This window comes from Dermacentor albipictus, chromosome 1 (assembly GCF_038994185.2).
Source record: "Dermacentor albipictus isolate Rhodes 1998 colony chromosome 1, USDA_Dalb.pri_finalv2, whole genome shotgun sequence".
In the NCBI taxonomy this organism is placed as follows: Eukaryota; Metazoa; Arthropoda; class Arachnida; order Ixodida; family Ixodidae; genus Dermacentor; species Dermacentor albipictus.
This window is the reverse complement of record NC_091821.1, coordinates 419,540,203-419,564,316: the sequence shown is the minus strand read 5'-3', so window position 1 is coordinate 419,564,316 and position 24,114 is coordinate 419,540,203. Positions and strand designations below refer to the sequence as shown.

The 24,114-nt window shown below is 49.3% G+C and overlaps 1 protein-coding gene across 3 annotated transcripts in view; it reads right to left on the bottom strand.

Annotated features, from left to right (window-relative positions):
- Positions 1–24,114, bottom strand: part of IA-2 (tyrosine phosphatase IA-2) — a 663,183-nt gene that overhangs the window by 378,606 nt on the left and 260,463 nt on the right. For all 3 annotated transcript variants that reach the window (XM_070532244.1, XM_065429889.1, XM_070532245.1), the window contains exons 10-12: positions 13,020–13,173; positions 7,729–7,815; positions 4,345–4,424 (exon numbers count right to left, since the gene is read on the bottom strand). In XM_070532244.1, coding sequence (XP_070388345.1) covers positions 4,345–4,424; positions 7,729–7,815; positions 13,020–13,173 — 321 coding nt within the window. The remainder of the gene's footprint in view (positions 1–4,344; positions 4,425–7,728; positions 7,816–13,019; positions 13,174–24,114) is intronic.

The window sequence follows — 24,114 nt, the reverse complement described above, 5'->3', positions numbered from 1 at the left end:
AGATCGACCCTCGTAAAAGCGAGTTTCATTTATCCGAAAACTTTCAGCGATTAACAACGTGAGGTGCTATCTCACCACTTTCGTCGCTCATCGGATGACAGAAGTACTCGCGCCGGAAAACACGCACATAAAGTAAAAAGAAAAAAGAAAAAGAAAAGATAGGCGAAGCACGAGAAAAGCGAACTTGGTACGACAACGTCGCTTGTCAACGCCGTATAGCCGCGTCTGCGGCAAGAACGCCGCAAGTTCTCCGGCCCTAAAAACTCTGCCCTACATATCCGCATTCTCGGCAAAGTGAGAAGGAGAAATGCAACCATGGCGGCGAGCTATAGCCAGGGCTTTGAGTCCTCGCTTCGCGAACGTTGTTTGCCGAGGACCATGTTGCCGCCCCATCCTTGCTGCGCGCCGGCGCTGCTATAGGCCAGCAAACGCATCGCGCTGTTACAAACCCGTGGGAAGAGCCGGGCTTTGCCACGGTGCGCTCAGAGCGGCGCGGGGCGCTTTTAAAGGCTCTGCGGCCGCGCCGTCTAAAGAGCCCCCAGCGGTGTTGACACTGCTCGTAGAACGCGTCACCGTTACCTCCCTGCTCCGAGGTTTTGCGGCCGGGGTTGGGGGGGAGGGGGGGGGGGCTTAGCGCGTAGAGAAAGAGAGGTGGCGCCCGCGCACCACAAACGCGCCGCAAATGGACGGCGCGGCGCGTTTGTGGCGCGTCGCGTCGCGTAACGGCGCCTTCGTCTGAGTGGAGGTGGTGTGCACAGGTGGCGAGACGGGCCGTCGAGTTAGGGTGCCGAGCCCGGACCAATCGGGGCGCACAGAAATCTTAACGCGGTCCGTCGGAGTCTTCCGAGCACTTTCGCCGAAGGCCCTCTCCCTTCCCTCTCCCTCTCGCGGTTCGCCCCCTCTCCTACAGGAAGAACAACTCGTCGAGTAGCGCTCCTACGTTTCCTCTGAATAGAACGGCGCACTGTTGCGGAGGCTGAAGCCGATCGTAGCAAACCTGGAATCAAGTTATCAAAGGCTTCCTACCCCGCGTATTCGTTCCGTACCTGCAGCCTTCCACTGTAGCACCGGTCATCGTGGCTATATCAAAGCACGCAAGTGCCGGCCTAGCAAGAACCGGTTTTTTCCTGCCCAACCGCTTTAAGTGAGCGCGATCCCTGGCTGGCCGACGAGAGCTGCAGCTTCTGCAACCCTGCAGAATTTTAACGGTGTGCGCGGTAGCGCCGAATCCGTAGACGATCTGTGTACGTTGCGGATATCTTAAGTGGCGTCCACTTGTGTTAGGCCGTCGCGATTGGCAAACAACCGCAAGTGTAAGGAGCGCTTGGAACCGATGTTGAAACCATCCTGTGAAAAAGCTTTCCCCTCCTTTCATTATGCCTTCAGAACGTGTACAGATACTAAATGGAAAAGGGGGGACCGGTCGATCAATGCGCAATCATTGCTGAAATCGCACCGCAAACTTGGCGCGGACATTTTTGCAACGTTGAGTACCCGGATTACAAACTCCTTTAGCAATACCAGAAAATTAAGCCATATCCTTTCCTTGCTTTACCGAGTGTCAAACGACATACGTGCTTTGCGATGAAAACTCGGTCTAAGTGTTCTTCACGGAATGACGCGGACGAGTAACTTTGGTCGTGGTTGAAACCGAACCTAATTTGGAAGCCTCTGTTTACTTTTCGACAAGAAATCCAGGAGCGTCGGAAGAGAACTCACACTCTCTATGTGGCCTGGGTGAGTTATATCGGACTAACTGGAAAGATAATTAGTCAAATTAAAAAAAACACTAAGGAGAGTTTTTTACTCACCAATAGAAAAGCAAAGTAACATAACGCTTTGGAATTTAAGCAAGGAAACGATCTTTTATCAAAGCGAAGTCTCTCAAAGGCTGCGCAGACCAAAGTTGAAAAGCATACTTTTTTTTTCTGCTCATCTAAGCAATTGGCCGAAACAGCATCTCCTTTATTTCAAACAAGATAGGCTCGATGGCCTCAACGAGTTACGCAAGAAAGTTTTAAGCGTTTAGAGGGCTGTTCTCATCAAAGCGTTGAATCAGGCTTTCTGCCAGAGAAGCGAAAGGAGCCGAAACCGAATTGGCCAGCCGCCTTCACCAATGACATGTTCAAGAACATGCGTGATTGCCTGGAGTCTACTAATACAAACAGTTCGGGTGCAAGTTCTCTGATTTGTCCGCTCCGCCAAAAGTTACCCGATTCAAAGAGGTGAAAAAAAAATTAAATAAATTCTGGAGTTTCATGTTCGAAAACCACGATATATTTATCAGGCAAGTCGTATAGGGCGACTCCGGATCAATTTTGACCCTTCGCGGCACTTTAATGTGTGCCAAAATCTAAGTGCACCGGCATTTTTCTAAATATTTCACCCCAACCAGAACGCGGCCGCTGCTGTCGGCATCGAACCTCCGTCCTCGAGCTCAGCAGCGCAATGCCATAGCCACTGAACTACCACAGTTGCACATTCCATGCGGTATTCATCACTTCATCACGGCAATATGCGCGGTTTAATGTATATCAGAATACGTTGATTATATCTGGACATGCTAAGCTATCCCTCAATAAAGCTATTCAACTATACAGCTATTCCTCTATATTTAGTCGGCCTAAGCAATCTGTTATTAAAGATGGGAAACGTTCAATTTCCACGATACGGCAGCCGAATTTCTAAAGCTTTTAGTTCCTAAGTGCTCTTTGCCACTGACCTTCCGCGTTCACTAATAGTATACCCAACATCAGGACTGACTGGAATTTTCTAGAGCGTTGCTCTTAGGCGCCCGTTACTGCGGCGAGCGTCGGCGTAATCAGGAGGCGGAAAGCGGGAGAGGGTATGGCGAAAAGGGAGAGGAGAAAAGCGGAGTGCCGGCGGCGACCAGGCATGCGGAGAGCGCGGAAACAAAGCGCTGGCGTGTGCTTCAGACCCACTGCGCATGCGCAATGGCGCCGCCGCCGCCGCCGCCGCTACAGAAACGCGCTCCGCGCGAGCCAGACGCTCCCGCGTTGACGCTCTCCTTCTGAACGACGAGCGACGCAACCGGGGGAAACGCTTCGTGTGCGGCTGCCGCTAAACGAGCTACCCGAGCAGAGGCTCAGCGCCGCCGCCAGGGCCATCGCGTCGTTGAGAAGCAAGTTATCTGCCCCAATACGTTGCTAATTCAAAACACCTAAACAGCTGCGCTCGAAATTTGCATTTGGCAGTACCGGCATCATCGGTGAAATTTTTTCTTGCGAACAATTCTAGCGTAATATGTTTTTCTGAATAAGGGCCCAGAACTTTGCTATGTTGTTATGTGTCGAAACTTGTTCGTGCGTTGCTTCTTCCTTTCCCTTCGTCATATGATGCATCACGTATTTCTCATGAGTCAAGTAGCCGACGCCGTTCTGTAGTTTCAAGACATTCAGAGCGTCCATAATTATAAACAGAGCAAAATTATGCTTAGGCAACTAAGAGAAAGGAACGTTCGTCTATCTCAAACATACAGAAGGAGGAAAAGCAGCGTGACCTTTATTCTTCTTAAACACATAATGTAAGTTTACAAAAGTAATTATCTCGTTTAAGCAACGACACAGCATGTGAACGTGAGGTTTATGTTCCGTCACAGTGGTGCGATCTGGCAAAGTCACCTAGTTGTATTCATCAAATAAATCATTGAAATAATCTGCGCATTGACAAGAGTTTCTCAAGATGACAACGTTTTGCAACAAAACTAGTTTCACCTCAAGGAATTCGCGCCTAGTTTCAAGGAAAGCAATTCGTGCAGACAGAATTCACCCTGATCGGGGGTATAATGTCACCCTTTGATCAATCTCCCTATTCGTGCAATGTTCTAACATTCAGTCGCTTCTAACCTGTCGATGAGATCGGTCTGTGGTAGAGTATGTTAGTCTACTATACTTGACACAGCTGGTTAGGCGACAACTCGGCGCTACACAGGTTAAAGCATTGACGTTTGCGCCATGACAATTTTTTCTGCAGTTACAGACCTTGGTCTTCCAACCAAATAATGTCGTTAGTTTATTTTATCTTCTCTTGTTTTCTTAGTTTTTTCAGTTTGTTGAGAGGAAATCACCCTGCTGCTAAGCGTGCACTGACACTCATGCGCCAGGAGGGTAGACGAAAATTCTTTTCACTGGGAGGGGACACCCACTTTACCAAAAACAGAGAGTAGTAGGGGCAGTGGGGGGAGGTGGAGGAATGGGAGGGGTGGAAGTGGTCAGACCCTAAACCAACACAGAATTTCGTGTGGGGGGGGGGGGAAGGGGGGAGGTGTCACACGCTTGGTCTGCGGTCTCCTGAATACGCCGCTGCTCATGCCCAAGGGCTTACCTGCTTTGGCAGCCACGGTTGTGGCGTTCAGGTTCTGGGAGTTGGGATTCACCTTGAAGCTCACCCGGTTGCCTTCCAAACTGGAATTAGCAAGGAAACAAACAAAGAAACGAGAAACATCATGTCAAACTGCTGAAGCTTTCTCTATCACCGCATTATTTCAAAGTCAACTCATGGTCACGCTTCGTGGCCGGGTGTCCGGTCGTCTTTCTTTTTTTTTGTAATTATTTGTAAAACCCTCAAGGTACATACTGTTACATCGCGAAGTGGAGGGGCGAGAATGCAATGCAGCAATAAAAAAAAATGCAGGAATAGTTTTAAGAATTCACAGTACACTGTTTACAATAAAAACAAGGCAGCTAGGCTTCTATCATGGGCGCAGTCAAATTTCGTCCCGTTTGATTAATTTCATCGTGTTCGTTTTTTAGCCAGTGAGAGAGAAAGCGCAAACCTGACGGGAAGCCGAATACGACACTACGGTGAAATTCGACAGTGTACAAATTTAGCAACTCCGTTGTCGAGCGAACTGAGATCTCACGCTCGGAGCGCGAAAGTATCCTTCCCAATCTGAAACCCAGCGAGGCGCCCTTTTTGTATGCCACATTATCGACGTCCTTCCTTTCGCTGAATAGCGTACCGTACGTTTTCTCGTATAGGCCCGCTAATACGTTCTCCGCCTAATTAAATATTATTGGCAAGGATTAGCCGCAGGGTAGACTCGTCCGTTGTTCGCACGTGTTTCGTTACATCCCGTTAGCCTTACTCTCTTCACGTTTCACTGACGCCTTCGACGTCGCGGCGATGGCGGACTCTTCCGCCACCCGCGGCCATCACTCGCAACATCTCCCACTCCTACGAAACCAAGCGACGCAGCGTGGTAAAGCAACGTGCTGACTCATCGGCGATCGGTATATCATACAGCTCGTTCTTCAACGCGACACGGTACAGCGCAGGTCGACGCTGCACGGCAAAATCCAAGCGTGAAGGCGGTAACGCTGCAAATGAACGAGAGGCGAAATGGCGAATGAAAGCTATAGACTTCAGAGAAACGGAGGGAAGGCTGCAGATTTCCTAACTGGCGTTCAAGAAAAGTTAATGAGTTTTTCAAATGAAATCTGCGCGAGCGAATCGGGGCGAGCGGCTCTCAGTCGGCGCCGCCGCCGCAGGGGGCAGCGCGACGGCATGGAGGAGGGGGGAGGGGGGGAGGGCGTTAGGCTTCTCCGTGCACCCCTTCTTTCCTCCTCACCCCACACCCCCTGGGCCCGTAGGTTCAATAAACGGTTCGTAATTGCCACGGCAGGATTGGACGCGCAGCTTCGGCTCCCGTTGGGTGGAGTAAATCTTCAGCGAGGCCGCGAGGTGAAAGCTTGGAGACCCACGCTCCCCGTCCCCTCTATACTGTATCACCCTGAGACACTGGCGCTTTCCTCTCTCTCCCTCTCTCTCTTTGTGCTTCCTTATTGAAGCCTTTCGATCCATTTGCTTTACTTTCTATTCTAACGACTAATTTGAGCGCAAAGGAGAAGGAATTCGGCTGCTACCGTCCGAAATCTCCCGAAGGAACGCGAACCCTCGCTGGGTAACTGTGACGTATGCGTATAGAGGGCTCTCGTGTAGTATTCCCTCACGCTCAGGCGGCGTGTCACTGATTAACGGAATTCATCGCGGCGCAAGAAACTAGTGGTTTACGAGCGTCACGGCCATGCGAAGGGGTAAATTTGGCCACACCACGTTCCTTTAACTGCTTATTTTCTTTCGGAAGTTCCCGACGGGAATCGAAATGCGATCGCGATTTTACGTTTTCGGACGCGAGTGGTACACCTTTACCGAAATGTTTGTTTCGGTAAAGGTTTTCTCACAGGTGACTCCTGGGTGCCTTGCTACACCAAGGTTGCTAAAAAAAAAGTAACAAATGTGCGCCGAAGAGGCCTATGAGCAAAAAAAAAAGGCAACACTTTTTTTACCGACCTTAAGTTTGTCAGACAGATTTCACGAATGTTTCTTCGTTGCTGCAGTGTCCGGAAAGCCACCCCAAAATGAATATAACACTCGTAGTAGCACGCTTTACGATGCGAGGCACGCAAGTGGTCACAATGATGTCACAAAAATGCACATAAACCTGCTTTTCAATTCTTTTTTTTTCTTTTTTTTTGCAGCTGCCATTATGGACAGCTCGTATCTCCTGTCAGCATCCCTGGCTGAAAAAGGAGGCCGTTAGATGGTTGACGTACCTTGTACAGCGATCGCACTGAGCTAAGGTAAATTAATTCTCATGTTCGGATGCATGAGAAATAATTACCAGTACTGCGTTAGTTTATTATACAGTTTGTTAACTATAGCGCAGAAGACAGTACAACCTTATCGACTACGCAAAGTAGTATAACACAATTGCTGTACTTGATACGTCAGTGAACTTGTTACTGACGATTAGGTTTACTTCGAAGGCTACGCAAGTGTGCTTCCAAAGCAGGGCACAGAACAGCTGTCCGCTATAGTTTAAAGCAGGCGAGCTTACGCTTTAGACGAGATTACCTTTTTTTTTTTTCGGTTTGCACATTTCTCAATCTGTGAATTTCTCGCACGCTGTCTATTTTCACTCGAACTAGAAGCAGAAGAAGGCTAAAAGTTTGTGACATACCTCATACAATAGTTCAGAGAGAAGTATGTTAAGCACAGGCAGTGGTCGTCGTTTTTTTTTTCGGTGTTTTTTTTTGTCGCTTTGAGCGATTCGTTCCCGCTGTAGTTTGTGCTGGTCATGTCTACTCATTATGGGTCATTCCTAACAGCAATATGGAGCGGCCACCGATTGTAGCGCACAACAAGTGCTCTGGTGCTACTTGAGTGACGTCCCGTCACACATACCGTACCGATAGTATACCTAATATTTCATTTATTTACTTTGACACGTTGCCAATTATGGAACGTCCCGTGTGGACCGTATACTTCCGGCGCACGCTGCTGACGTCATCGATCACGCCACCTGCGCGCGCTGCGCGCGCGTCGCCGAACCGCACTGACGTTGGGTGACTCGATGTCCTCCTCTCCCGCCGCTATACATCGATGCAGCCTACGGTGACATCTTCGCGCGCCCTCCCTGGCGTCTGCCTGACCTCCCCTTCATCAGGACCCGCTTTCTATATTCATCGCAGCATGACGTCAACAATTAGGCCAAGCAATCCCAGTGCTATATGTTATTTGCTTTATTTTTCTTCCGCTCTATGCGACCGGCTGCTTTCCACAGCACCCCCCCCCCCCCTCCCTTGCCTTTTCTCTCTCGGCGCTAGCGGACCGGGAACCCTACCACATCCGTCACCGAAGCCAGCGAGCGGGCTGTACAATGCTTCTGCAGTGAAGACGACAAATGAGCGTTTACTCAGTACTCACCGAACGTTAGAAAAGGTACCAGACGGCAGAAGAAGTGCTTTCTGCAGGGCAGTCACGAGTCTGTCGGCATCGTCTTGCGACGAAGGGCTGTCCGAAAAGAAAAAAAAAAGCAAGAAGAGAAGACGGGATGAAAAACTCATAAAAACATTAAGGAGATTGTCTGCAATGGTTTCCTCATTTTATCTTAGCGCACCATACCGAGGCGGCCGTGTACTGGTGACTGTCACACTGCGCGAGCAGTTGGTGGGCCTTGTCACAAACATCCAAAAGCGACCACCCGAGAATACCGCTTCCATGGCAGTGCCAACGATCAGCTTTCAATGACTCCGTCACGCTGCGGCCACAATTGTTTAAAAAACGAAAGACACGATGAAAAGATGCATCCTGTTACACACGGCGCTTCGATCGGCACGGTGATTTCAAGAGCAATTGAGAATGTAATCTAAGTAACGTCCTGGGTATAGCAGCAAGTTCTCATTTTAGACTAAGTAAGGCTAGGGAGAAGATTTCGAGTTTCTTTGTGATATTTACGGTGGTGTCCTGTCGGTTGCAGCAGTTCGTATCAATATTCTATGAAATCAAGATAAACATGACATTACAGCGACGGGAATGACCCAAATTTAGCAAACTACCGTATTTTCCGGTGTATAAGACGCACCCTTGTATAAGACGCACTCGCCATATATGAAGGCTCTCATTGAAAAAGTTGGTATATAAGACGCACCCGTGTATAAGACGCACCCCAATTTACCCACTTAGGCTAGTCAGGGTTAATTAAACACGCTTGATCGACCATCGCGAAATGAACCATGGGTGGACTCATCTGATCACATAAAAGCTCCGTAGAGCTAAATAAAGTTATCCTACCCACGTACCTACCTATCTGTGAGAAGTTCTTGGTTTATGGTTTATGGGGTTTAACGTCCCAAAGCGACACAATGTCGAGAAGCGCGACTGTCGCCATCTTTGGGAATTTCACATTACTTTTGCTTGCGCCTCCGAAACGACCGCGTGTTTGCGATTCTGGAAGTCGTCATCCCCGCCGTTTCATGATAAAGTTCACCTAAAAAAAGTTGCGCACGGCGGTCCCCGTATTGAAGTATTAACCGTGCTACTACCGCATCATTGGTAGTGATATTTTTTCGGTGAAAAAAGCTTGAGCATGAACCTGAGTAATTTCTGAACCCGCAAAAAAAAACGAAAAATTCGCATATAAGACGCACCCTTGTATAGGACGCACCAGCAAGATTTTTGGAAAAAAACCGCGTCTTATACACCGGAAAATACGGTAGGCATTCAAACACTCAAAAACAACATTGCCATATCTTTATATTCCTTAAGAAGCGCATGGACGTAGTGATGGCCCTGATTTCAAATGTCTTTCCAATGTAATATATGAAAGAAATCATTAAATAGCACCTGTGCGAGTGTAAATTAGAATGCCCTCTTTTTTTTCTTTTTCATGATGTCAGTAAACAGCTTCAGGCACAGTCAGCGAACCACATCACGCCCCCTCTTTCCAGCCTTTTCGCATTCAAAATCTCGGGAAACTAAAAGAGGGCGCGCGCAAGATTCGTTTACACTAACTTAGCCTCATTCCTGCCGATACCACGTGCTCTTTAGTTGTTCCCAGGTGCTTTCATCTTTTTTTTTTTTTCATTCCAAGTCGTGCCCCTCCGATTGAGTTATGCACGAACAACCGCACGCACACACGCACGCGTGTACGTACACGAGGCGCTGCTGGTACCGACCACGGCAAGGAGCCGGCCGTGCAAACAGCAAGCAGCCCCGGCGAAGGCGCGGCGAGTTCCCATGCAGGACCGCCGCCGAGGCGGACGAGGCAAGCGAGCCGTGACGGGGGCTCCATCGAGCCGTGCGACCAAGCAAGCCAAGACGGCCGGCCAGCTACTCGCGGAGGCACTGCGCGGGAGCCCACTCCCCGCGTCCCGCTCCGTGGTGTTCCCGCTGTGTGGGCGTACACACACACTGATGCCTGCAAGTTTGATAGAGCCGCGACGCAGACCGGGATCGGCCGGACATCAAAGGCCTCCCCTGCTTCCGTCACCGTCGCCGAGGCCGCGCTGCGACCCGCTTATGAAACGCCCTTGCAAGTTTCATGCGGCAGATGAGTGCACCGTTCCGTGCGTTTGGCGGTGAGGCATAACTCGCGGGTTGAAGGAACATGAAGGAGAGGGAGTCGCGCAAGCTCCGTCCCCCCGTGCTTGTAGCACACTGTCGACACGGCGCCGACGTTTACGTATAGTGCGCGCTAGGCATGTTTGACCGCTTCGCTATATAGACGCCGGATGAGATACATTCCTTCCTTTAGCGGAATGGAAACGGTGGCCACCTTCTCAGTAATTTAAGTCCTAACGGTGCACTACGTGACGGTGAAGCATCATCGACATGGTCTCTCATGTTGACGTGCATACGTGAGTGCTATAGCCTACCGAGTACTGACGCTCTGTCTCCTCCTTTGGCCCACGTCCACTCACCTGTGCGCAGGGTAGAAACCGTTTTAACGTGATAGCGTTAAGGGACCGATGTCGCAGAAAATCCAGTGTCGGACATCGTTTCGGCGAAAACATTTTCGAACCACCCATACCTAGGCCCTTTATGTGCCGCAAGGAAGCTACTGAACTAAATAAAATTTTCAAGCTACAATACATAAAAAATCGTAAAGTACGACTACACATAACCTACATACATGATAGCGCGGGATTGTAATTTGCCTATACGAAAAAACTTAACTCTGTTACGCGAAAACTCAAAGAAACTCCTTTTCGAGCGTTTCTACCATTCATAGACCGGCCACGGCATTCGCCATTTGCGCGCGCCAGCGTGTGAGCATCTCGGAAGCCACGGAGCGGCGCCCCCGTTTTCTTGAAACACTTCCAGGTGTCGCTCGCCTCCGCCGCATCGCGGCCCACACTAGAGATCGTGTTTCTACCAGAAAGCCTGCCTTCGTGCATAGCATTCGTGGCCAGCGTTTCCCGGTAAACATTACGGTTACATACACTCCAGTTGCCGGGAGGTGTGAGAAGTTGTCAGGGACCTTTGAATGCTATCGCGTTCCACTCTTAAACGTGAAGCTTAAGCGCCTTCCACCTTTTTGTCCTGATCAACCTCGCAGGCTTCCTTATTCGAAATATGTCTCCACATACGTGTAGTACTCGGTATTTCCCTATTTTTATTTGTTACATGTTAGTTTTCTGTCCATTTCTGTCGGTAAACACTTTTGTTTACTTTCAGACACGACGTACTGCCGAGCTTCACCCCATCATGTACCCCAAGCTGTCACTGAGCATGTGTTGGTGGGCTAGTTGGTTAAGCATGATTACAAAGACGGCGCCGAATAAAACAAGACACGAAGCAGCGCCTACGTGCTGTCTCACGTCCCCCTTCGTGTGTTGTTTTATTCGGCGCCGTCTTTGTAACCAAGCAGTAGTCCCAACTATTTTACAGCACTACAGTGAGAGCACATTCCCGCGTCTCCGTCCCTACACTAACCCGTTGGCAAGGTACTGATGGTATATACCGGCTATTCAAAACTAAGCCTTATGGTTTTCTTTAAATTAGGCACTGGGAGGCACGCAAACACCACCTGTGCAAATAAATTCAGTGGCCAGGGGGACACAAAGTGAGATGATTATTATCGCTGTCAGCAGCCCAATTAAATAAATTGAATAATTTACTTTTGGTTGCCACGCAGGGTGTCTCTGCGAACATTTTCAAATTAAAAGAAAATTACTTACCAAACAAATTGAAATGCATAAATCGAATAACTAAAAGAATGAACTAATTACGATTTTAACTAAATATCCTATGGCACATATTGCAATTAAATTCTAGCGGCTGATATTGCCAGGCATATCCACTCGAGAAAAATTGTGTGGATGACGCCATTTCTGAGATATGCGCCGTCAAACGTGCGGTAAAAGTGCACTGTCGTTCCACTTACTTTCTTAACAAAACGGTGCTGTATGCATTGCAGCACAAAAGTGATTGGAACGCTAATAAAAAAAATTAAACTATGGCGCGTGACGTGCCAAGACCACGATCTGATTATGAGGCACGCCGTAGTGGTCTCCAGAATAACTTGGACCACTGTAACTCTTTCTTAACGTGCACCTAAACCTATAGGTACATACATGTTTTCGCATTTCGCCCCCATCGAAATGCGGCCGCCGTGGCCAGGATAGCCACTAAGCAACCACGGCGGTTTCGAACGCCAATGCACTTCTCCGCAAGGTTCCGGAATTAATATCTCGAAAACTGGTCGCATTCTGAGAATTCGTTCCAAGTGGACCCGCAATTGCAATGTGCGCCGTAAGGTGATTAGTTAAAAATTAAATTACTACATTGTTGTTAAATAGTCGATTATGCATTTCCATTTTTTTTTGTGCAAGAAATGTCCGCCTCTTCGAGCAGACAAGCTCATGGATTAGAGCTGTGCTATGTGCTACAGGCAATCTTCAAAATTCAAATCTTCAAATAAAGCAGTATTAATACCTGGGGCGGCTTGCACGAACACTTAATAACGAAAATAATAACGAATCAAAGAACGCGTTCCTAAATGTTCCACATGCATCTCCAAGCTCGCAACTGAACGCGTTCTTAAATCAGTTATTATGTTCGTTATTAAATGTTTGTGCAAGCTGCCGCTGGTCTGCTTTAAAAAATAATAATACAATGAATGGGACGCTAAGACATAAGTATAAGGAAACAGATAAAGAAGTGGAATGGAATAAAGGAACTGGTATTCACGAGTTGGGACACTGTCGTCCAGAATATTTCTCGCCGTGGACTTCCCCGCCCATTCATGCTCTGGCGCAACCGCGTCACCCGAAGCATAATCACAAAAAAAAAAGTTTTTTTTATTCGTTAACAGTAAAGCTGCTCAACAGAAGCACGCTTCCAACGGAATAACTGCAATAACGCAAACGCTCCGATCATTGATGGGAATCTTACGACCCAGGTGTCAAGGATACCGCGATGGAGAACCTCGGATTAATTTGAATCGCTTTTGATGTTGAGGGTGTACCGAAGTGTCAGTATGCAATCGTTCACGATAGAGATTGAGTTTGACACCCAGCCAGCCAGACGTCTGTCGAATGTTCGCCTTACAGCTGTTCACGCATTGCGAAGCGTCATAGTGCCCCAAATTGAGGCGGCACAACTCCAGCGGTGCTGCCACCAAGATTTAACGAGTCGGCCACCAGTCAACGGGGGCGGCTTGTCACCGCTGCGAGAAAAGCGAACCGCGCGCAAGCTTTCGAGAGTCGACTTACGCCTCGCTGAGGACGACGTATGCGCTGCTGGAGTCCAGCGCCGAGTAGAAGCCGTCCGGTGTGGGTCCGGCTTCAAGTGCGCCCCGGTAGCTGTGCTCCAGCATCTCCTTGGAGCCCGTCGGGGGGAGACCGTGGCGCTTGCCATTCGCTTGACCTGCGAACGAAGGCGGCGCAAGACATAAGTTTTCACGCACCGCCACACAATAGCTCAAATCCGTCGCTATGACAACCGAAGACCCGCGCGTATGCGCGAGTGGCTAATCTAAACGCTCATCGCCATCGCCAATGTTATTTGCGCGTGCTGGCCATAACGGAACACTGATCACATTGGAATCGCATTGAAAGTGCATTGTCGTGACAAAAGAAGACGCATCATTTGGTGACATTTCAGGCTCTTCGCATTCCAGTATGCGTCTTTTCACTCTGCGGGTTGTATTTGATACTCGCAACGATGACTTTGCATTTGGCGAAGTAGGTATAGTATACAGTGCCTGACGGATTCGTAATCAAGATTCGGGCTTGAACAGGCGGCTCGACGCTAAGTGAAACATCTCTAGCTGTGCGTTATTTTCTTGCCCTGTCACCAGTCGGCAGCGGCGTTTTTCCGGAGTTACTAAGAAACGGCGATGCTATGCGAGATAACCGACGCGACGATGCTTTCCGACAACTACGAGACGCTCAGATAAGTTGCCCAGCAAGTGCTTCAAGTGGACGCCAGCCATATTGCACTGACGGACAACTGAAATCTCAAATCAGTGAGTCTGCTTGGTCCAGTTCCTTGCAGCCGTGTGCGACCGACTTTTCTCGCCTTTTCTCCGTTACGCTTTTCTCTATTTCTTTCTTAGCAGATAAAACGACACGTACCAGTGGCACATTTTCCTTCTCCGTTGGACTAACCTTACGTCACTATCCGGCCTTCTTTCACACGTCACGTTCTATCTCAACAAAAAGAAAGGCAAAGAAAAAAAAATAATAAAGCAAGAGCGCAAGAACTTCTGCGAACTTCGGTGACGACTCGCGTGTGCATGTATAAGACAAAAATAAATCGTCACCGCAAATAAAATCAGGCTCACGTCCTCACGGCCGCAAGCACCACAAGCCGCGTACGAAAGATGCCGAATAAAGAAATGGAAATCCGGAAGCACGCGCCCAGAGGGGTCCCTGCAAATTTCCTGAAATTCGGCCCCGTTGCCCTTTTCCTTCGCACACCATCACGGCTTAGCCCGGTTTGCTCCTTGCCTCTCCGCGAAGAAGTTGGCAACCCCACGGCACGAATCAACGCCCCCCCCCCCCCCTCCGCTCCCCGCGACAGCACACACCAAATGCTACACTCCCCCTCCCTCTCTTTCCCACCGGTCCTGCACCACCCGCTGTTTGTGATTAGGTTCATTAGCGTACAGCAGCTGCCTCGGCGTCGCTCAAAGTCGCCAATGAACCAACGGCGGCGAGGCTTCGCCCCCCGTTTCTGCGTGGCCGTCACCTTTCCCTCCCTGCTGGGAGCTCACAATAAACCGCTGGCCTCGGCGGGCGCTGCGAAGACCGCATACGTCTCCATTTCCGCAGCCGCCGAGCGAGCAGGACGAGCCAATTGACTGGCGACGGTGCGGCCGAGCGGGGCGGCTCCTCACCCCTGCTCTGATTTCGATGGTGCAATGACCGCGCCAGGTTCATCCCTCCGTGTGCAGCGGCGTCGATGATAAGACAACATGGCCGCCGGTATACGCTGCAAGCACCACCCTCGGTCACCCGTAACTCGTGATAGACGCGTCGCTTTCCCACAAAAATCTCCAAAATGATTAGAACGAGAAGAAACTGGGTAGGGAAAAGAAGAAACTGTTTAAACCGGTTATAACGAACGGGCTTACGCGCTAACTGTAGCTTGATATATCCGATATCTCGATATATCCAAACACGCATATAACGAATTTAGACGAACTGTTGCCATATGTTTCGTTATATTATACGCATTTGCTATCTTCAATGGAGAAACGATGCAGAAATGTTTCGGCAGAAATGTTTTGCCTGTGCCCTAAACTGGTGGTCGGCGTCAATAAGAATGACGTTCTTGGTGCGCTAAATTGTGTCGGCACAGTACCAGCTAGGCCTCCACATCCACCGCAGGGAAATAACTTGATTACTGATGAATAATTTATTATTATTATTATTATTATTATTATTATTAGTAGTAGTAGTAGTAGTAGTAGTAGTAGTAGTAGTAGTAGTAGTAGTAGTAGTAGTAGTATAATTATTATTATTATTCAACAAAACAAAAAGGACGTAGGGAACCAGAGAAAAACATAAATTATAATGCCAGGCCTACCAGTCTCTGGTTCCTTAAATATGCAGAAACCACGGTGTCGGTGTCGACGTACGACAGTGTATGGGTAAGAAATTGGTGCGGGCGTAAGCGCTGCGCTCTACAAACAACGGAATGCAACCACTTCCACATTGAGGTATTGCTTCGTAGTTTGCACTTTGTAGTTGCTCGTAAAATGGCGTTCCTCCTTAATCAGCTTCCCCTTGCGCTTCACTTAAAAAAAAAAAGGCCACGCCCTATACGTACGCCTCCGGAACGAGCGAACGAGCGAATACGGATGCGAAATATTTAATGAAATGCTTGCTTATCGTTTTGCTTTTACGGATTTACAGTGGAATATGCGCTAAGTGGAACAACATGTTACCGGAACGAGCGAACTTTAATGTGGGTGACAAACTTTTAGGTGGAACGCTTCTTTTTTCGCTTTGCCTTGAATCTTCGTTGAAGCTGCATATACCCTCGCCCCTGTCCCGCAGCGACGTAACTTTAGTGTGCCGCTTCTGGTCAGGAGTGGATTTTAATTTTACCAAGGCATACTCAATTATTTCCGATTGAAGTGGCACAGACCCGTGTGACATTCGCTCAATTCTGAAGAAACAATCGAAGATGTGTTGTGTTTTTGACATCGGTTAAACCTCGAATGCAACATTATTCGGACTGTGGTAAAGGGCGTTTACGTGGTTTTAACGGTGGTCGCGTGTTTACAAAGCAGCACGGAGAGTAGGTCAGTTTACTAAATCTAATGGCCTCACTAGCCAATTGTCGACGAGCTGCGTGGGCAGCCCCACGCATTTGCGATTCTTGTGCTTCCCAGACTCGTCACCTTGCTCCTCCTGGAACTAGCACTGCCACTGTGGGACTGATTACCAGTCATTGAAGTCGTCCCCATTCCCAGTAACATGCATACCGACAGGAATTATAGAAGAGGCCAGGCTAGAGTCGCACACCTCTCCACCGCAGCCGCCGATGTGTACTACGTGGACGCAGCCCACACCGCAGAGCAGAATACCACGGCAGTAGTCAGACCTCTGTCATGATCAGCGAGGCATTACACCGTGGTGCCTTCGGCCATGGACGCCGAAACTCAGGTGATATCATTCGCCTACATGAACGCCTCACCGCCATCATCCCCGTTAGATCCGGCAGTCAGGACATGCCTCCTACGTTAGCGCTTAACGTGCACCCTGACCACACACGCACCAGCCACAGCTCCTGCGCGCAGTCACACCCGCAACTCTGAGCACTACTGTATTGGGTCCCTGGCCATCAGGGTGCACAGGGAAACCAAAAGGCTCATGTCCTCGCCCGCGGAACCTCTACACTGCGGAGGCCGATTGGATGACCAATGACCTATCCTAAAAAAATAATAATACATAAATAAAGCCGAGCACAGCAAACAGCGCACTTGGTGGAGATGCGCCAGTGATTGGATTCGATTGGATTTCCTTCTACGATTCGCGCCAGCTTCTTCCTTCTCCTCCTCATCCTATATCACGCGTAGAGGGCACTTTATTCCGACAGGCGCAGGCCACAAACATGACCAAATGATGTTCTCATTAATTCCATCGAATACAGAGCGGGTCACCTCACATGTCAAATTTGTCGGTCGTAAATTTGTGGGTCACCCTCCTCACGTGTACTGGGACTGCTCTCGGGCGCGTTCATATCTCTAAGATCACTCACCAGCACCTTCTTTCCTATACATGTCAGAGAGTTGACCCGTTCCTCTTCTTGATGTACACCAAAGACTATGAACCCTCCTTGTGGCATACATTCGCCACTTTCATGGCCCATCAAATCATCCTTCCACGTCAGGGGGCCCTATGAAACCTCTCATACAACGTACGGCACGGAATAGGGTCACTAAAAAACAAATATTTTTTCTCCTCTGTGTGCCTCTCACTTCTTTAATAATAATAATATTTGGGGTTTTACGTGCCAAAACCACTTTCTGATTATGAGGCACGCCGTAGTGGAGGACTCCGGAAATTTTGACCACCTGGGGTTCTTTAACGTGCACCTAAATCTAAGTACACGGGTGTTTTCGCATTTCGCCCCCATCGAAATGCGGCCGCCGTGGCCGGGATTCGATCCCGCGGCCTCGTGCTCAGCAGCCCAACACCATAGCCACTGAGCAACCACGGCGGGTTCTCACTTCTTTCTCTTTCACACTTAGCCCTCTTACCCCTGCGTAGGGTAGGAAACGGACAAGCGTCTGGCTGAGCTCGCTGCCTTTTCTATGTCTGTTCCCCCTCATTCTTCACCCATCTAAACACCCTGATGAAGAAGATGTACACAAAAGTTGGAAAATTAATAAAGTATTTCCTCACTTTCGAGAGCAAGTTAACTGTTTTCTGTTGGTGAGCAATTGCTAGCGCCGACCAGGCACCGCCAAACTCTATGACGTCATGGCAAGCTGCTTAGAGAGCTTAATGGGGGCGTTGCCATCTGTCTTTCTGGCATTTCTTTTCTTGCTTACCATGTCCTCGTTCACGGTAAGACCGATGCTATTTGCAGTGCCAAAACTGCAGTTTATTACTAATGGTCAACTTTACATTTCCTCTTGGCGCCATTCTTTAAGGAGTTTACTCACTCTTACATGTCACGAAACGCACATACAGAGATTCAATATTCGTTGTCTCAGAGGCCAAGGATCACCCACGAAGAGTCCTTGCTACGTGGGCAACAGCATGCAACGCGCAAGACCAATGAAGGCGTATGGGCGCGGCGCGTGCAGGGCATGCCCCACAGGACGTCACGGAACACGCAGGCGAAGATCGAGAACGACGACTCGAGCGCAGGTCGAAGATGGGCCACCGCCGCGCAAACCCAAAGGACAAGACCGCGCGTGTGCCAGCATCGCCCATTCGCTGGCCGGTCGCACGCGCGAAAGAAGAAAAGCTGAGGAAACGGACAAGAAACGGGTTGCGTATGGGAGGACGGGGGCCGCAGGCCCCGGATCACCCGCACCCCGGCTTCCCGAACTGCATCCCCTCTTGCCAGATCGATATGACCATACACGTACCAGCGTACAAACACGCGCACGCGCGCGCACACACACACGCAAGCGCATGCTATAGCGCAGTCTGCAGAAGACGAAGACGAGAACCGAGACGAATAGCGCGGGGACGGCAGCGCGCGATGCCCGAGCTAACATTTCGGGCTCCCTCGCAAATACGGGCGGCGGCAGTCCGTGCAAACAGGGCTAGCGCGTGTGCGAAGCAGGCCCGGCCGTCCGTCTGCGCCGCCGCTCTGCAGCTGCAGCTAGACGGCTGGCTGGCTGACTGGATAGCCGGGGCCGTTTTCGCAGCCTCCGGGTCCGGCCGGCAGCTTGCAGCGATCCGCCAGCATCCGCCGGCCTCGCTCGCGCGTTCGCTCACTCTCTCGGCGGCATCCGACGCGAGTACCCCCCCCCCCCCCCCCTCCGCAGGCTACGGTTTTCCCAGAGTCCCGACTCGCGCTGGGAAGTAATAAAGCGCCGCCGCCGCGTGCCGTCCGTGACACACTCGTGCTTCCTCCCCTCTCCTGCAAACTTGCTACTACGGCGATTCGTATATCCGATGTGCACAGTCGTCGCGGACGACACCGCGGCACGCTCCGGAGTGCGCGCCTGTGATGCAGTTTTTTTAACTGAGTTTCGAAGCGGATCACTGAGGCAGAACCTCAGAGCACTGAATTAAGGACAGAGACGTTTGTTCACGCTGGCACACAAGATGTTTTAAACAGGTTGACAACGACTTAAACAGCTAACAGCAAAACACGCCTCTCACTGACATTAACAGAAGATGAAAACCCGAAATGATACGAGGAAAGACACTTCGAAACACGCAGTTCTACCAAAGAAAGAACAGTCCAACGATGATGACAGGTCAGTGAGGCGATGTGGAAACAGGCGAAGACCTCACCAAGGTAGTGACGTGGCTGGGCGACGCGTTGTGGTTGGCTGGCTTCATGCTGAGTCCAGCCGGCTGAGGAGAAGCATGGGCCGCAGCGGAAACCTTGAGGATGGAGGCGGCAGGAGATCGAAACTTCCTGACCAGCTGTACGTAAGCTCGGGCCCGTAGCCTGACCACTCATGTTCAGCCAATGGCCGGGTGCAGGCGGCCACATGTCTCGGGATAGATTTCCGTGTCCTGAGGGAGTCATGAAGCGCAGGAACGGGCTGACAGGTTGCTCCGGTTCAATGAAGCCCTGGAGGTGCGGGTCGGGAACCCGACGGCACGTCTTCTGCTCCTGGTGCGGTGGGCGCCCTTCTTCCTGCGTTGCTTCTAGGAACTCCGCCCGCGTCGCTTGCTTGCTTGCTTGCTTGATTGATCGATTGATTGATTGATTGATTGATTGATTGATTGATTGATTGATTGATTGATTGATTGATTGATTGATTGATTGATTGATTGGTTGATTGATTGATTGATTGATTGATTGATTGATTGATTGATTGATTGATTCCTATACTGTGGCGAGTACCAACTACGGGAGATTGGCCGAGAAGCCTGCGGTTAAACGGAAAACGGTTATAGGAAAATTTTGCAAGGAAAGTAAGCTAGAGGGTTCTAAATTTTAATCAAATTAATTGAAATTTTGAAAATTATTAAATAATAAATCAGTAAATTACCGTAAATTAGCCTTTTCTAAAATAATAAATAATAAATCAGTAAATTAACTAGGTATTCCCCTTGTATCACCAAGGAACTCACACTGGGCCCTGCATACGTTCCTGTGGCTGGCGTTCTACAAAGCGTTTCACGCTTTCCTCCTCCTCGTGGATTTGCGTTTCACCCCAATTGGCTCTTTGCAACTTCGTGCGATTCACCGGGATTGGTTCATTTTATCTTATTTTTTTACTTGCGCCTTGTGACCTCGGGCTTGACGCTCATCGTAGTTTTTTTGCCAGGCACTGCACTCACGTCCGCGCGCCCGCTCTTTGTTGTCACGATCGTGTCTCCTCCGCAAACACTCCACTCATCATAGTGCCCTCCTCCTCCTCGGTCCCGCCAGCCCTCCGTTACAGCTCGCGACAAGAAGGCGCTTCGTTTCCGTCCTGCTACAGTGCTAAGAAGCGAAGCGTAACGTGCAATTAACGAGGCGGCCCGCTGTGATCTGACACGCGTTTCCTTGTGCCTCCGGCTTTCTTTTCCTTCCCAAAAGCGTACTAGGCGAGGGATAAGATGAAATGTAAGGAGGGATCCCAAACTGTGTCTGATCTCACTTCCTCCCATGTGCACACGCTGTGCCTGCCCACCTGACTCCTCTTGAGACAGACGGACGAAGCTCACCTTTATACTGTTCAATGGATTCCACGTGATCAGATTGTCACAGTGTGTGATTGTCTCGTCACATCTTCTCTGTCCCTATCATTCCGCACACTGCCACGTTCCCCCTTTCTATTCTCCTTGATAGTTGACACCAGATGACCCCAGGTATATACTATGCCAATTCAATTACTATAGCCCCTAAACGTACACTTACCTTCCTTCACATATTTCTTTCCTCCTCCCCACATGTAGGGTAGCCAACCGGGCGCGAACTTGGTTAAACTGTCTTACAGTTTCCTCCCCCTCTCTCTCACTCACTTTTGCGTTGCTACTCGACATTGGTAGCCTAGGCCGGAATAATATAGCGATTCAATTCGAACTCTTTTCCTTTTACAGCTTCGTCACTGGTGCGAGCAGCACTCCGCCAACGTTATCAGCCATATCGGGTGATAAGAAAACAATACGATAGCGCGAAAGGATTCCTTACACTGTACCAGCCTTGCATTCATTCGAATCATTCGTGTCGCTATACTGGAGTGTTTTTATGGCCACCGAGGCAACCAGCTGCAAGTTCACAGCAGATTTTGGCTCGCTGTAGAGTAGGGTGATAAACTGTGCTGTTCGAGAATAGACGGGCACGAATGTGGCTGAAACGTTAAAGGAAGCGCTCCACATGAGGTTTCTCCTTAACCTTGCGAAAGAGAGCGCTATTTCTTCCTTAAAATATTATTACGATATTACGATACTCAAGAGACGAGCCGCCGCGAGAACGACGACGAAGTGGGTCTGTGCCCTTGGCGCGAGCGAATGTCGGTCTGGTGCTCTGGCTCCAATCCAGTGTAAATTAGTGTAAATAGCCTGTAAATAGCCTCTTCCGTCTGTGTCTTTCTACACGTAACAATATTAAAGGAACGAGATAATTTTTTCGCCATTCATACGCGTTATTTAAAAATGCGATAACCGGGAGGCAATTATCAACCGAGAACAAAAAGGGAAAACCGCCGAGATCGAGAAACAAATAAGATATTTATTTCGTGCAATCAAGGTTATCTTGCATATATTGTTTTTTTGTTTGTTATTTTTAAAAGTTCCAAGCAATTATAAGTCTTTAAAGAAACGTGCCTGCTTTAATTTTATCGCACTACGGCGCCGTCGAACAAGTGAAACAGTGTCTGAAACAGTGGTCATTTCAAGTTTCCTTCTTTCATAATAACCTTTCTTTCTCATTTGGTATTCTGAACGTGAGATTGCCGCAGTCCTAGTCGCTGCGATGTAGAATTCTTTCAGCTCTTCTTACCAGCATTCCGTACCAGCATACCAGCCGTTCTTTTTGGTCAATTGAACATGCTTGTAGTTGTTCTACATTCTTAATTAGATTGATTTGAATGTGCAATGTATGTATATTGCTGTACGTGAATTGTTGTAGTCTTCCTGTAAAAAAAAAATGTTTGTACTTCGTAACTTACAATTTCGAAACTGTGCCTGCGTGAATTCATGGTGTCTAGGGCCTAGTCAGGTGACCACGTGTGTCACCTTTAGCCCTCTTCACCCGGATATTGTCTAAATTTCAATAAAGTCAAAGTCAAAGGTGGTGGTGTTGACGTCGGTGGTGGTGGTGCTGTAGCAGGCGGGGTTACCCTGGCACACATAGCCGGCAAATTTTCCGCCTGAGCCTCCTATGAGTGCCACTATGAGTGTCACCAGATGTCGAAGAGCCCCTGTGTCGAACTGTGGCCATAGTCAAATAAAATGTTCGATGTCGCCAATATCACGACGGAAGGCACACAGCGCGGAATTGCATCATCTTGAATAACCAAGTCGAGGTGTACGCGGAGACGCTTATGGTGCGGTAAAACAGCGTTGCTTCTTCGCGAGTACGTCCACGGGCCACGCAGGTTTGGTGTGGCGGCTGGTGGATTGCCCGCGTGTGAACGCGGATTGCATCCTTAGGGTTCTCAAATATGTTTGGCGCTCTTACTTTTGGGACACATGTCAGTGCTAGGCGTGCAAGAGTTTCAGCGAATTGGATGTCCTCTAATATTCGGCGTCAGGCGTGTTGATCCCCCTCGCGCCCGGGAAAAGCACGAAGGCACATCTCTTCGCTGATAAAGATAGGCCAAGCGTCTATAAGTGGCCTCCAATGATAGAGCCTCCGCCCAGGGCTATCTGGACCACACGTTTTTGTTGGTACCCCGAGATCCGAATGCAGACGTCATCTGCGTAGAAGGACATTTTAACTGCCGTCCAACCTACCTTCAGTGCGTCTGGAAGGCTGGCCGTGGCAACGATAAAAGCCAAGGGAGATAAGACGCTTCCTTGTGGGGCGCCAAGGGAAATGCGTCGCTTTTCACCCGTTATATTTCCGAGATATACTTGGACACGTCGATCTCTAAGAAATTCATGGACAAATGGAAGATCATTTCCCGATACATCCATGGCTTGGAGTCGGTTGATGATGCCTGTATGAAGCATACAGTCGTATGCATTGGCCACGTCCATAAATATGGCGAGTGTTGAAAGGTCGTTGACGCGATGGTGCTCGATGTGGTTTAGTAAGTCCAAGACACTGTCCTGGGCACTCAACTGTGGACGAAATCCAGTCACACACGATGGCAGTCTACTTCCTTGCTCAAGATACCAAGTTAACCTCGTACATATTAATCTTTCCATCAGCTTTGATACGCATGATGTTAGCGATACTGACCGATATGAAGCATGGTTCACAGGATCATTTCTGGACTTGAGCACTGGCACCGCCCATGCCGCCTTCCACGCTTCCTGGATCCCGTCTGTACTCCAAACGCGATTAAATATGCCCAGAAGGGCTCGCCTTCGCTTGTATGGCACATTTGTCAGCATCTGACTGCTGATCAAATCGAGCTTAGCGCCAAATCCAACTCACGAAAGGTAAATGGCGCATCCATCATACGGAATGGTTTAGATGACAGAGGTTTCGCCACTCCTGCTGATCTACCACATGTGCACACATCTGCAAAATCTTCTGGAAGGGTTCGTAAATCTTTTCCTTTCATTAAAGCAAGTGCTTCGAATGACCTGTGTGGGCGAATCTTTCTGGGTGGGCTATTCATTACTCCCCATATCCTTGTCATGGGAGTAAACGCCGAGAGCATCTCACAAAAAGCAGCCCTTTCAACTAGCCTTAACCTTTTTGTGTGACGACGGATGACAGCGTTTATCCTATTATTTGCAGTTTTCGCAAAGGGACTTCCCGTTTTCTTTTTCGTTAGTTTCCTCTATGCTCTCCCACTCGCTGCGCAGAGGTTCTTTAGTTTCATGTCAGGAGTACGGAAGTGATCTGGCAGTTTCAACACTGAAGTAGCCACTTTGTTTCTCCGCAACATATCTGGGAACAGCTCGCCAGGAGATTCGTCCAACGCTTCTCTGTATGTGTCCTAGCGTGTCGCAGTACAGAATTGTCAACCAGCAGTCTGAAATCTGGTAATGTTTGTGAAGATAGGGAAGTGGTCCCGGCCCATCCTGTCTGGGGCCGTTGTCAATGATA